Source organism: Sorex fumeus, unplaced genomic scaffold (assembly GCF_029834395.1).
Source record: "Sorex fumeus unplaced genomic scaffold, SorFum_2.1 ptg000009l, whole genome shotgun sequence".
Taxonomy (NCBI): domain Eukaryota; kingdom Metazoa; phylum Chordata; class Mammalia; order Eulipotyphla; family Soricidae; genus Sorex; species Sorex fumeus.
This window is the reverse complement of record NW_026606066.1, coordinates 17,811,084-17,825,161: the sequence shown is the minus strand read 5'-3', so window position 1 is coordinate 17,825,161 and position 14,078 is coordinate 17,811,084. Positions and strand designations below refer to the sequence as shown.

General features: G+C 36.1%; 1 protein-coding gene across 1 annotated transcript in view; it reads left to right on the top strand.

Moving 5' to 3' along the window:
• The window catches only part of SLC38A11 (solute carrier family 38 member 11), a 68,785-nt gene that overhangs the window by 43,797 nt on the left and 10,910 nt on the right, over positions 1 to 14,078 (top strand). The window contains exons 8-11 of the mRNA XM_056110372.1: positions 4,876 to 4,946; positions 5,600 to 5,761; positions 9,766 to 9,878; positions 13,647 to 13,778. Of these exons, the coding sequence (XP_055966347.1) occupies positions 4,876 to 4,946; positions 5,600 to 5,761; positions 9,766 to 9,878; positions 13,647 to 13,778 (478 nt within the window). The remainder of the gene's footprint in view (positions 1 to 4,875; positions 4,947 to 5,599; positions 5,762 to 9,765; positions 9,879 to 13,646; positions 13,779 to 14,078) is intronic.

Sequence of the window (14,078 nt, the reverse complement as noted above, 5' to 3'; positions counted from 1 at the left end):
TTGTTTACTTTTCCATAAACTGTGTCTTGTTCATTGTTTATTGGACTATATATTCAAATGGACTTGGAGGAGTATATAATATAGCATGATTATATGCATGACAAAATCATCTCCCAGCTGTTAACTTACCTTAATGATTTTTGACTATGAATATAAATTTCTTTTCCATACAGCACTCTATGTCTTATATTGATTTTATCCAGTTTGTTTAATTTTACATTTATGGCTTGGTTGTTTTTTTTTAAATATACTTTTCTTTGGGATGGAGAAATTAAAAAAATACCTTTCTGCTTCAAAAGCATGTTTTAATCTTTAAATTTAAATAATCTGTGGAAGGCCTTTGGCATTTTGGTGTTTATTGAAGTTACAGTAAAATGAAGGTATGCCAAAAGTAAAGAGTGAAATTTATTTTATAAACATTAACACGATGTTATAACACTGTGATATTAAATATTATAACCATGTTACCTGAATAACATTAAATATTTAAAATTTAAAATAGGTGCTAGTTAGAATTCTACAATGTCTTAGTCACTTGACTTGCATGTGACCAACCCCGGTTCACTCCCTAGCACTCCCTTCTCCCCCTTCCCCAGAAGTGATCCCTAAGCACTGAGTCAGGAGTAAGTACTGAGCACAACTGGCTGTGCCCCCAAAACCAAAGTACAAAATAAATCAATTAATTTAAAATAAAAATTAATTAGAAAAAACCTGGCATTAACATGATACTAAATTTCCCCATTAATATATGTGAATATGGTATATCTATCCACAGTCCCTTATATCTTTCAATAAAATTACATTGTTTATTAAGATTATGTATCACTGTATCACTGTCATCCTGTTGTTCATTGATTGCCTCTAGCAGGCACCAGTAATGTCTCCTTCATCCTAGCCTTGAGATTTTAGAAAGTGCCACATTTGAGGCTCTTTCAGGGTCAGGAGAATGAGACCCATCATTGTTACTGGATTTTGGCATATTGAATACACCACGGGGAGTTTGCCAGACTCTGCTGTGTGGGTAGGATACTTTTGGTAGCCTGCCAGATTCTCCAGAGTAAGAACTAGATAATAAACTTCCTGGAGCTGGATTTTATAGTCTCTGGGTCTTGGCCGTTGATGGGATTACACGGTGCCGGGGGCAGTTGTTGGGTGTAACGCCTACATACTGGAAGATGGGGGATCTTGGTGGAGGAGGCCCAGCCCCAGTCTGAGCAGGCTTGGATTTCTACGCCCCGAGTCCCGCACACCTGGGTTCCTCTACTGGTTCCTTCATGCGTGAGGCTCGTCCGCACGTGTGGAGAGTGGTCTTAAGTATGGCTGTGGCTGGAACCGGATTATGTATACACTTCGAAATATTTAGTATTTGTTATCTGTGCGACTTAAAAAATATTTTAATTAGCAGTTATTTCTCTCCATCAACCATATTGGCTTAATGATTACTCAATTATCTTGCTAATACTCTTCTTAACTCCAATAACTTAGATCCACCTGAATTTTCTATGTGCATAATTATATTATGCCCAAATATTTTATTCCTTTCCAAGAATTCTATATCTTATCACTGTGTTTTAATATATTAGCTAAGAATTACAGTTTGTATATTTCTGAAAGGTAAGAGAATATCCTTTTTTCCCATTAAATATTTTTAACATTACACTCCTCATTTTGTTTTTATTGTCCTGGTGATTGAACCCAGAGCCCCACACATGCAAAAGCATGCACTGTATACTAAGCTACATCCTGTTCCTTAGCTTTCCACTTTTAAAGATGTCATTTGCTAGATGTTCTGGTAAATAATCTTTTCATATTAAGGAAGTTATGTCTTTTTAATAGCTTGTTAATCTTGTATGCAAAATAAACATTGGATTGTAGAATTTTTTTTGTATTTTGAGATCATAAAGTTTTATTCTTTAATCTGTTAATGTTCTAAATTAAAATTATATTGATAGATTTTTTGTGATTCACTTAACTGGGTATTTTAAAATTATTATTTATGATTTATATTATGTTTTATTGCATTTTATGTTATGTTCTGTTTCAGCATATAAAGTCCAAAGTATGAGTAGTCTGTAACTTTATTTTCTCATCCATGTTGGGCATCAAAATTTCAGCAACCTCATAAAATTCACCAAGGGACTTTCTCTTATTTATTTCCTGTGAAACCAGCTATTTCTAGGGAATTAATCCCAGACTATTTTATAAAAGATTATAGAAATGATTTGATTTTTTTCTTCTTCCCTAGATTCTGAAACACTTTTTTCACTTCTGTGTAACTTTTTTTTTGGGGGGGGGGCAACTTTCTACTTTGTAAAATCAGCATCTTAACATAAACATGTAAAATCCAAAATTATCTCTAGGTATCAGTTCACTCTTCATCTCATCTAGTAATATATACTCAAGAAACCATGTGGATCAGGAAAACGATTTGAATTTAAATGGAAGGAGGAAAGTTAAAAATCAAAACTTCTGCCTCTTCATTATTTATATAAGAGAGAATGACTAAAGGGAAAGGGGAATGTTTTTCGCATGAAAATAATTCTAGAAAGAAAAGTGTGTAATGTAAACATATTTTAAAAATCAAAATATTCAAGTTTGTATAATTATCCTCACTCCCTCTCTTAAGTCATTTGTAAGGGCTAGAGTTAAGGATTGATCAGGTGAACTGCAATCATGCAGTAGTGAGGCAGTAGGTGGCAGCAGCTTCCACTCAAAACATTCTTGCAATCTGTATAGGCCTCCCAACAGCCAGGCCTCAGAGCTCCCTAGTTCCTTTGTGTGTGTAATAGCATGTTTTAAATATGGAAACATATAAACCATATAAAGTCAAGTCATTTTTTAAAAAGTGAATTATTTGTCTCTCCAGAGAGAATGACAAAACTTTTGAAAGAAATGTTTGTACCCTTGCTTTTATGTTTTCTAAGACCCTCCTCTGCCCTGTTTCTTTTTCTCTTGGATCTTGCTATTATCTCTCCATTTCAGGGAAGCTGGCCATACTTTAAGTTCTTTCTTCCTACATTTTGTTCAAGGCCAGTGGATAATAAGCACAGCATGAATACAAAGATAATACTTGTCATTACTGGCCACATTATATGCAGGCCTCTCTCAGAGGGTCCACGCATTTTTATCTTATTCATTTCACACAAGAACACAACGCATTATGTACAGCTATTGTTATATCCCATTTTATATATAGAAAGACTGAATCACGAAAAGGCTGGGGAGCTTACCTCAGGTCACACAGTAAGTTTGTCCATGGAGTCAGAGGACTAACACATACTGTCAGACCCTGAACACAGTTTCCTTTACCGTGACTCATGGATGTGCTCACCAGGGAGCCCAAGCTGCATCACAGACAGGCTGACAAATGTTTAAGTGTTGATAACATTTTCTTTAAGCTACATAAAGTATAAATCACTCTGAGAAGTGGACTCATACTTGGAAATGTGGTGCCTCTGATAATTCTGGATGGAAGACATACAGGTCAGGAAGACTGACCTCGACTTCCTCACATAATATCTAGGGGATATTGACAAGTTATATTCCTGTCCAGAGCTTAATTTTCATAATGTTTTAAGTGAAAATAATAATACTTAACTGCTACTGTGAAGGTTGAAATATCATAGAGTAGGTTCCTAGCACTGTAGCAATATACTGTCCTCCCACTGTTCATCGATTTGCTCGAGCAGGCTCCAGTAACGTCTCCGTTGTGAGACTTGTTATTACTGTTTTTGGCATATCGAATATGCCATGGGGAGCTTGCAAGGCTCTGCCATGCGGGCAGGATACTCTTGGTAGCTTGCCGGGCTCTCCAAGAGGGACAGAGGAATCGAACCCAGGTAGGCTGTATGCAAGGAAAACACCCTACCCGCTGTGCTATGGCTCCAGCCCAGGTTCCTAGAATATGTTAAATTTAGCCTCTAATATTCACATCTACGGTCTTTGATAAATAGTAATATTGATTATGATTTTCTGTAAATAGCATAAACCTGGAAAAATGTGAGGATAATGTGAGTCACATTGAGTAGTTCAGAGTAAATATTGCATTATTAAAAATGTTGTGCCCCCCTTAGTAAATTTCTCAAATATAAAAAATATTTATTGTTATATTGATCAAATAAGGTCACAGAGTTGATGTATATTTAAATGTATAAAAATAAGAGTCCACATTTTGGCATGCATTTATTCAGTTATTTATTTATTTGTGGGATTTGGAGACCACATTCAGTGGTGCTTTGGCTTACTTTGACTCTGTGCTCTGTAATCATTCCTGGTGTTGCTTGTGGTACCTTATATAGTGGCAGGGATTGAACCAAGGTTTACCACATACAAGGCAATCACCTGCACTGTCTCTCCTGCCCCTTTATATTTTCTAACCATTTCAGAACTTTAGAAACCTGTTCTTTTTGATGTTTTTGTTATGATGACTGGAAGTCACACACTCACTTGACTGTGGTTCTGGCATATTTGATTGTGGTGGACATTTTAGTTGTTAAGCTCACATACATTTAACTGTGCAGCAGAAATTAAACTCTGTAGCAATGAAAGACTTCCCAGATAGCAGAGCCTCCAGCATCACACTGGAAACAGGCAGCAATTAGGTTAAACTTCAGGTCTCACACTTGCAAGCTGTTTTGCCACTTAGCCATACCATGAATCTCTGACATACATTTTAGAGGGCTGGGGTTAATAGGTTAATAGATAACATTGCTATTTCCATGAAATAGGTAATTAAATAAGATTAATAGGGGTCTCTGTTAGTATCTGGCTTATTAATATAAGTGCTCAATTTACATGATGGCACCATTTCTTATTCTCTGATATGCTTGTGCTTGAATTTGTATGTCCATGTAATTATATACTTTCTTTTTCTAGTCCAAAAACAGAAGATGCCTGGGTATTTGCAAAACCTAATGCCATTCAGGCTGTTGGAGTTATGTCATTTGGTAAGTATAATATGGTTTCAAAGGCCATTTCTCATCATGTAGTCTTCTACACAGTGAAAAAGTACTGTTTCCTATTTGTGTCTAGAGAGCAGATGTCCTAAATTTTAGACTTCCTATTAGCAGCATATGATCTAGTTAGTGTGTGCCAACATAAAATTAGGCTCAAGTTTTTCTTACTCATCTGTAAAATTTGCTTCAACTTAGGCAAGTTTTTTTTCCATGCAGATAACTCATTAAAGCATCATATTTCTTAGGTTGATAATTTATAAGGTGTTATGGGCTTCTTCAAAACTTAGGAGATACTGCATTAGTAATTGGCCAAATATTTTATGCCACCCTTCTCTATCCCAAATTAAAAGGGAGACCATAGACTTAAATATGGTGTTGTTTAGATTCTTTTTAAGACTGGAAAGGCTTATACTAAACAGAAAATGTGAAAGAAAGTTGGTTAGACATGGTTTGTGTCAAGACTGACATGAAGAAACCACATAAGCCCAATGTGGATGAAATTTCTCATCCCTACAGCTGTTAGAGAAATTATTTTCTCACATATAAAATAAATTATTACTTTTTTACTTCATTTCATTGACTTACCAACAAAATAGAATGAGGACTCTGGTGTTTACTTTAGTAATGTTTTCTTTTTATTGCAGCATTTATTTGCCACCATAACTGCTTCTTAGTTTATGGTTCTTTGGAAGACCCCTCTGTTGCTAAGTGGTCCCGCATCATTCATGTGTCCACTGCGATTTCTTTATTCATTTGTATTCTCTTTGCTACATGTGGATACTTGACATTTACTGGCTTCACTCAAGGTAAAATAAGAGATTTGGTTTAATCGTATTTGGTATTCAGGTGTAATCGGTACTATCCCTTATCATTTTTGGTACAATTGTACAAAATTCTCTACTTAAAAAGATTATCTTTCATTTACCATTCTCACTTCTACCTTGCTGTCTCTCTGCTCCTTCTGTTTCCTAGGGGTTTTTTTTTCTTTTTATACTGCAACAGTTATTTCTGTAGTCCATTCTCTTTCCTTCCGTGCTTACACTTAAAAAAAATTATTGCAGTTAATGTGATTTATAATACTATTAATGATAGGTTCCATGCATCATTGCTCCAACTCCACCCCTTCCCCCAGAGTGTCTGCTTCCCCTCACCATTGTCCTACTCCTCTGAAGCTGCTTCCCCCACCATTTCCTCACTGCCTTAAATGTCACTGGTTGAGCCCTTTTGGAAAACAATATGGACACTCCTCAGAAATTAAGCTCTTGATGACCTTGTTTACACATGAATTCTTCCCACCCCACTAGCCTACTGAAACTTTACTTTCCAAGACACCAATATGCTTCTACTTTTCAGAGATAATATAGGTTTATAGACTCACAGAGCTTTCAGAGTCACTTCTCCTTTCTGAACAGTCTATTCTCATAGAAGAATGAATTCTGCCCATGCCCTCACTTGATTTGTTGATATTCTTTTTCTCTTCCAGAGATTCACCATGTATTTCTCCTTTCCCTCTCATTTTCCTCCATCCCTGGATCCTTGCTTTTTTGTTTTGGGGCAACATTTGGCAATGCTCAGGGGTTACTCCTGGATTCTGCACCCAGGAAATACTCCTGGTGGTGCTCAGAGAATCATTTGGGATATCAAGGAGCGAGCCCAGGCTTGTCATTTGCATGGCAAGCTCCCTACCTGCTGTACTCTGGCCCCTTACTCTGGCCCTTTACTTTTTTTTCTCCTTCCTTCCTTCCTTCTTTCCTTCCTTCCTTCCTTCCTTCCTTCCTTCCTTCCTTCCTTCCTTCCTTCCTTCCCGCATCATTCATGTGTCCACTGCGATTTCTTTATTCATTTGTATTCTCTTTGCTACATGTGGATACTTGACATTTACTGGCTTCACTCAAGGTAAAATAAGAGATTTGGTTTAATCGTATTTGGTATTCAGGTGTAATCGGTACTATCCCTTATCATTTTTGGTACAATTATACAAAATTCTCTACTTAAAAAGATTATCTTTCATTTACCATTCTCACTTCTACCTTGCTGTCTCTCTGCTCCTTCTGTTTCCTAGGGTTTTGGTGCCTTCCTTCCTTCCTTCCTTCCTTCCTTCCTTCCTTCCTTCCTTCTTTCCTTCCTTCCTTCTTAATCAGGCAAATACTTTCAATAAATTCTGTAGAATTCTCCAAATTTTGCATTGCTTAAACTCATAGATCAGACTTCATCTTTGGTCTCTATCAATAGGACATTTCTATCTGCTTATTCTTAGTTTAAAGAAAAGCTTCCTTTTTCTCAGAAAACATTCCTTTTCCTCCACCTCCTTACCCAATGTAGTCCTCCAAATCCAGATAAAACTTACCTCTCTGTTCCAACACCTGAGGGATTAGCTCTTGTCTTCCTTTTACCCTTGCATTTATTCACCTATGTGGTGTAATATTCAGGGTGTGATAGTCTCTGCCAACTTGCTGCATTGTGATTCACACAGCTCGAAGCTTTTGCAGGTCGGTTATCTCATTTGACCTTCAAGCAACCCCACGAAAGTGAGTGGAATAACTAGTTTTACTCCCTGCTTAAAATACAATGAGGTAAAGTAACTTGCCTAAGCCAGCTGATGACAAAGTAGGGTGCAAGTCTTTTTGGTGCCGTCTTGGTGCCTCTCCCATGTTAGTCAGTAGCACTAAAAATTGTCTCTTACATTCTAAGAGTTTAGTTTTCAAACTTGATTCGCAGGAGATAGGGCATTATATCAAACTGAGGTTAAGGATGACCATGACTATAGGAACAGATTTCTTAAGAAATAGAAATGGCTAAGAAAGAACATTTAATATAATTACAGATAATCAGAAAAATAGCATCTTGTGTGCCCTTAGAGAACAGTAACAAAGTGACTTTGAAAGCCTTGATAAAAAATTGTTACAAAACATTGCTGTGTATCACTATTGCTTCATAGTTTGCCAACTCAGATGGCCTCTAGCTTTGATCTGTATAAAACCTTGGTTTTTAATTGCTCTCTCAACATGACATAAGCACTTTCCTTAGTCATACTTTCCTGGTGTTTTTATTAGTAGGAATTGCTTAGATACAATTTAAATCTTTATATAACGAAGCGGACAGTTTGGTTTTGGTGTTGGTGGTGTGTGGGTGTGTAGATGCCTGTGTTTCTAGTTATAATAGCCTAAAATACATTTGACTAAATCTGGAGTACCTGACATTATTTTCTTCAGCACATATCACCTTAAGCATATCTGGTCTTGTTTGTGCAAACAGTGTGCTTCACTTTCAGTGGATAAATTGCTGGTAACAGACTTTTGTAAGTGACTTTTGTAAAGATTTAGGCCTGTGTTTTAGTGGAGATTGGTTCACTGGGAGCTTCACTCCTTTTACTTTCACAGCGTGCTAGAAACTTTTCATTCAACCTTGATACCAGTTTTTGCCTCTACTTCTTTATGGTTGAAACTCCTTTAGCTCCCAAAGAAACACTAAAACCTAATGAACATTCCTCATTGATTGGGGAAGGTAGAGGAAACACTTAAAGCAATTCCAGAGAAAGATAAGTCATTTGGCTTTTGAATAAAAATTTCATTGAAAACTGTATAGAAATGTGATATTAGTTTTTTTTTTCCCTAAACAGCATTATATAATGTGAGACTCTTATCTAACTTTCAATTCAGGAGCCAGAGAAAGAGTACAGGAGCTAAGGCCCCCAAATGCAAAAAAAGAACAAATCTAATTTTCTATTTAGTCTGATTGACAAATGACCTTCAAAATTGAAATACAAGTAAGTAATGTTTAGGAAATAAACCAGCAAAAGTATGCCTGTTTTGACATTGGGGAACTTTTTGGATCGCATTTAGGGAGAGGTGGCCACACCCAGTGACATTCAGGAATTACTCCTGGCTTTTGCTCAGGGATTTACTTCAGGCAAAGCTCAGGGAACCATATGCAGTGCCAGGGACTGAACCAGGTACCAGGTCAGACACATGCAAACCAAGTTTCTTATTCCCTTATTCCCTGCATATCTCCCAGGCCCATGAGAACATTCTTTGTTTTTTTTTTTTTTTTTGACGTAACTTCTTTGCTCTCATTAAATGCCTAAATTTAGGCATTGGTGTCTGAGAAAACATCATCTCTTAATAAGAATTGCTTCAAGGAGTATGTGATCTGTTGTTTACTTTAGGACCAATTAAATTTAATGCTCTTTCTGAGAAAAGTAAATGTATTTTTATATATATTTTTAACTAGCCATTTTAAACTCAGATTCACTGGATGCCATGAAAGATAATTCATGTTTGGAATTTCTTGTGGTGGCCCTGAATTTGTGATTAAACTCCATAGCATGATATACAGGAAATTCAGCTCCCCAGATGTATTGGTCTACTTTTCCCTTCATAATTGTACTTCAGCTAAGAATAGCATTTCAAAAGGAAATTTGTTTATTTTATGAGACTTTTAAAAAATGAAGTCATTTAGCAGAAACAAAGACCAGAAATTAAAATCCAGGCACCAGGATTTAGGGAGTTGATTCTAGTGTAAGAAAACAATGGAGAAAGTACTTTTCAAAAATTGCTGCAAATTTAAGACTGATCTACCAAATCAACAAAAAGAAAAAGTATTTAGTAATGAATTAATCAAGTGGAAAATGAACTATCAACAAATAATCAAGGAGCCACTGATTGTAAAGGCCTATTTAGATAGGCAATCTGTTCTAGTCATTAAATTAAGTCTATATGGTTTCACTTATGTAATGAGTAATCTCATTTATTAAATGTGTATCTCAAATCTTCAATGTCTTTTAAAAAATATGTTTCATATTATTACCTAGGAGACTTATTTGAAAATTATTGCAGAAATGATGACCTGGTAACATTTGGAAGGTTTTGTTATGGAGTCACTATCATTTTAACATACCCAATCGAATGCTTTGTGACTAGAGAGGTAAGCACAATTCCTTTGCAACACTTTATATAGATGGTCTCTGATGAAAATTTGTAAAGAATTCAGTTATGCAAACTCATAAGCACACAGAAAACAATATACTTTTTAACATTTTTTTGTCACTGACCTTAAAGATAAATTTAAATGTTTCCAAGACAGTTTTTCGAAAGTCAGATTTTAAAATGCTTGGTAATTTAGTATATTTTTGCATGAGTATAAATATTTACACAACTCCATTACACAATGAATAGCATCCTTTAATAGAGCCAAAATAAGTGCCTATAAAACATTTTTTGCAAATAAATAAAAGTACTAAGTTTTCAAAAGTAAAGTAAAGTAAAGTAAAGTAAAGGCCCTCCCGTTGTTCATCGATTTGCTCGAGTGGGCCCAGTAACGTCTCCATTGGAGACTTTGTTGTTACTGTGTCTGGCATATCGAATACGTCACGGGGACCTTGCTAGGCTTTGCCGTGCGGGCGAGATACTCTCGGTAGCTTGCCGGGCTCTCCGAGAGGGGTGGAGGAATCGAACTCGAGTCGGCCATATTGGCTGCGTGCAAGGCAAACGCCCTACCGCTGTGCTATTGCTCCAGCCCTAAGTTTTCAAAAGTATTTTAGAAAATTATTTCTTTACTAAAATAGTTTATAAGTGAATATGCATTAAAGGCATTGTAGAACAGATTTTGATTACATTTAGTCTTGTTTTGTTTTGTGTCTTTGTCCACTCCTGGTGGTACTCAGGGGCTACTCTTAGCATAGTGCTTGGAGATCACTGCAGGTGGTGTTAGAGGGACCAGCAGTATTGAGGATCAAACACAGGTATCCCACCTGTAAAGCATGCTCCAGTCCTTTGTGCTATCTCCCTAGCAATACTCTTTTCAAAAAGTTAATATATATTTTTATAAGATATTTTTTAAAAGTGCCAGAAAAAGAGTATGGCAGGAAAGGCACTGGCATTTCATTTCACATAGCTAGCTCAGGTTCAATCCCCAGCACTGCAGGTGATCTCTTGAACCCCATCAGGAGCATTTCCTGAGCACAGAAAAAGGGGTATACCCTGAGCATAGCCAGGTGTGATCCAAATCCCCCTCACTCCCAAAAAAGAACATTTCAGAAATCTTATTTTTCATGCAAAAACAAGACTTCATTTTAAGGATTTTTTATTGATATGTATCATTCATATTATGTATAAAGCATATTTATATACAATCATAAATAAGATATTGTTTCTAGTTCCTTTATAAAGTCAACCCAATTTATGTTCTATGCATAGTCTTGCTGAATTTTTGAAAGATGCTTAGCTGAAAGAGAATTCCTTTTGTGTTTAATTGGGGTGGTTAGGAATCCCTTATACAGAGCATTAACATCCACGTACCAGTTGAAAACATGATACTGCTCCACAGTGGTTCTTTTAGGAACCACTCTGAATGGGCTTAGTCTTTCTTAGGATATATTCCTAGAGGCTGTTTACCCACAGTGCTGTGTGAATAGGTCTAATGTGTGATGTGAAGGCCTACAGAGTTTTAAAAACTCTAGGTAACTAATTGGCAGGCTTCTCCAAGCTGACCAGGGCTTACCTTATGTCAATTCTAGGGATAAGGAACTTGAAGGAACGTGGCATCAGCCCTATATGTGTCCTTCACAGTAAACACTTGTCTTTACTTACAAATATATAACCCACTGTCTAGTTCTCCAAGTAGACTGAACTGAGGTTTACTTCACATAAGTGGTGTTTTTAGTTGCTGTTGTTGTTGTTTAAATATAAGAGCCTTTAAAATTTCTGCTATTGTTGGATTGAGGAAATGGCATTATTTCAACTTTTGCCGGGTATGTTCGGTCCAAATCTGATCTCTCGATTAGTAATAACAGATGGTACATTCTCATGTGGTTTCTGGTGAACTGCTTGTGGACAATCTGAGTCATTCCATCTGCATATGTTATGTGTTCAGTACTCATAATGTGTGTTTCCGTTCTAGCAGCTACAGCAGGAAGACAGAGTTAAATCAAGATCTCTGTCATGTAGCAGATACTAAGCAGAGAAACTTCAAGTGCATACCTTATCAGTTCTCTTTCTTTCTTTTTCTTCTCTTAAATACCCACCTACACACACACATGCACTATATTAGCATAATGCACTGTGCATGTTACAGTTGCCATAAACACAATCAAATCCACAGCTGTTCATAGGTAATATTTCCAACCACTTAGAAAGATGCCAAAAATAGCCCACTATCCCTAATAAGTATCACTCATTAGATTTTTCACATGCATATGTGAATGTATCTGTGTGTACATACATATGCACAGGAGCATATATATGCATATAAAAATATATAAAATATATACATATATAAAAAAATCACATCCTAAAGATATTCAGAAAAGTGAATTTGGGGAAAACTTTCCCAGTCATGCTCCTGGACCCGGGAACCATTCCCCAAAGTACTTAGCGATCACCAGAGCTAAGCCTAGCAGTGCTGCAGATAGGAATATGCAATACCAACAATTGAACTCAGGGTCTCACACATGCAAAAAATGTACTCTAGCACTTCAAACTATCTTCCCAACCCCCAAAACTAAAATTTGTAAGACAAAAGTCAGAAAAATACTAAAGTTTTATTAATCTTAAGTGAAAACCATAAATGATAAAATGTCTTGTATTGCCATTAAATTGTTGGTAGAGTGAGGCAGGACCCAGTCTGTGGAGAATGTTGCTGATCACAGCTTGGAAAGAGTGACTTTGTTAATGTCTCCAACACCTGATCATCTCCTACCCTTTCCAGCTCGGTCCTATTGTTGTTTTTGCACAGTCACGTCCCAGTTCAGTTGACCTCATCCATGTCTTCTTAGATATCTATTATTATCATCTCTCTCTGCCCCTTTTCATATTGTTGTTTCAACCTGGCCTATATTGCATCTATGTTTGAAGTCATATCAAGCAAAAATTATACAATAAAATATCAGAAATACTATAAAACTAATTAGGGAACCAAGATCTAGATGGTGTTAGATAGAAGATCTAGATAGAAACTGCTTCTAATACAAAATTTAATGTTATCTTTCAATTTTGTTATGAGTTTACCTCCATTTGTTTCATTATATTAGCTGGATCTCTCTAATTGGGATGTTAATACCTGAGCATAGAAATTATGTCCTATATTCAGGCATTTTCGCTTTGAAAATTATATTACAGCATGGGATACATTAAACAGATAACTGCTGTTTGATTTCCTAGACTGAGTATCAGTGGAAAATGATCAGTTATTCTTTTGTTTTCTTGGAGAGGAAAGGCAAGACCTGAATTGTATCAAATTGCATTATATAAAATTAATTTCCTGTTTGGAAAGGATATTACACATCCATTATTACAAAAGGAACTCCTTCCTTAGAGGTCATTCAGATAATCTAAATAGAATGTGTAGTTTGTTTTAGTAGTGACCTTGTTATACTCAAGAGAGGAAGATAAGGTTACTACCCAAGGTCTCTTTGATATTTGAGGAATATATTTATTCACACCTTAGTATGCCATGTTCTGGATCTGTAAGATAATCTATTGCCTACATAGTAGATAAGTAAAAAAATACTTGCCATTGATGGTATGTGTCTATATGTGAATAATAAGGAAAATATAGAATATTCATGCTGACCTAAGATTTGGTTTACTGCCTTGCTGGTAGTTCTATATTCCTAAGTTCTATGACATGAAATACTCTATTACTAAGTCTTGACTATCTCTAAGAATCTCTTGTTAAATATTGTTTACTTGACAGGTAATTGCTAATGTATTTTTCAATGGGAACCTTTCATTGGTTTTCCACACGATCATAACAGTTGTCATCATTACTGTAGCGACAGTGGTGTCATTGCTGATCGACTGCCTAGGAATCGTTTTAGAACTCAATGTAAGTACATTAAAAAACTGTGACCTTTCCATCCCCCCCCAAAAAAAAAACACAAATGGTGGGATGAAATGTGTTCATTAGAGTAAATATTTATAATGATTGATGCTAGACCATTCTAAAACTGAATAGTTTTAGAGTACTATTTAACCTACTGTTTAACCCTCAAAATGTCTTTGAGGGATATTTTGCTCCTCCTCCCTCAGGGTATATTTAGCAATCTAAAGATAATACTTTTTATTGTCACAGCTGGGTAGTTGAGAGCTACTGGCATCTAGAGGGTAACAAGGATGTTTTTAATAT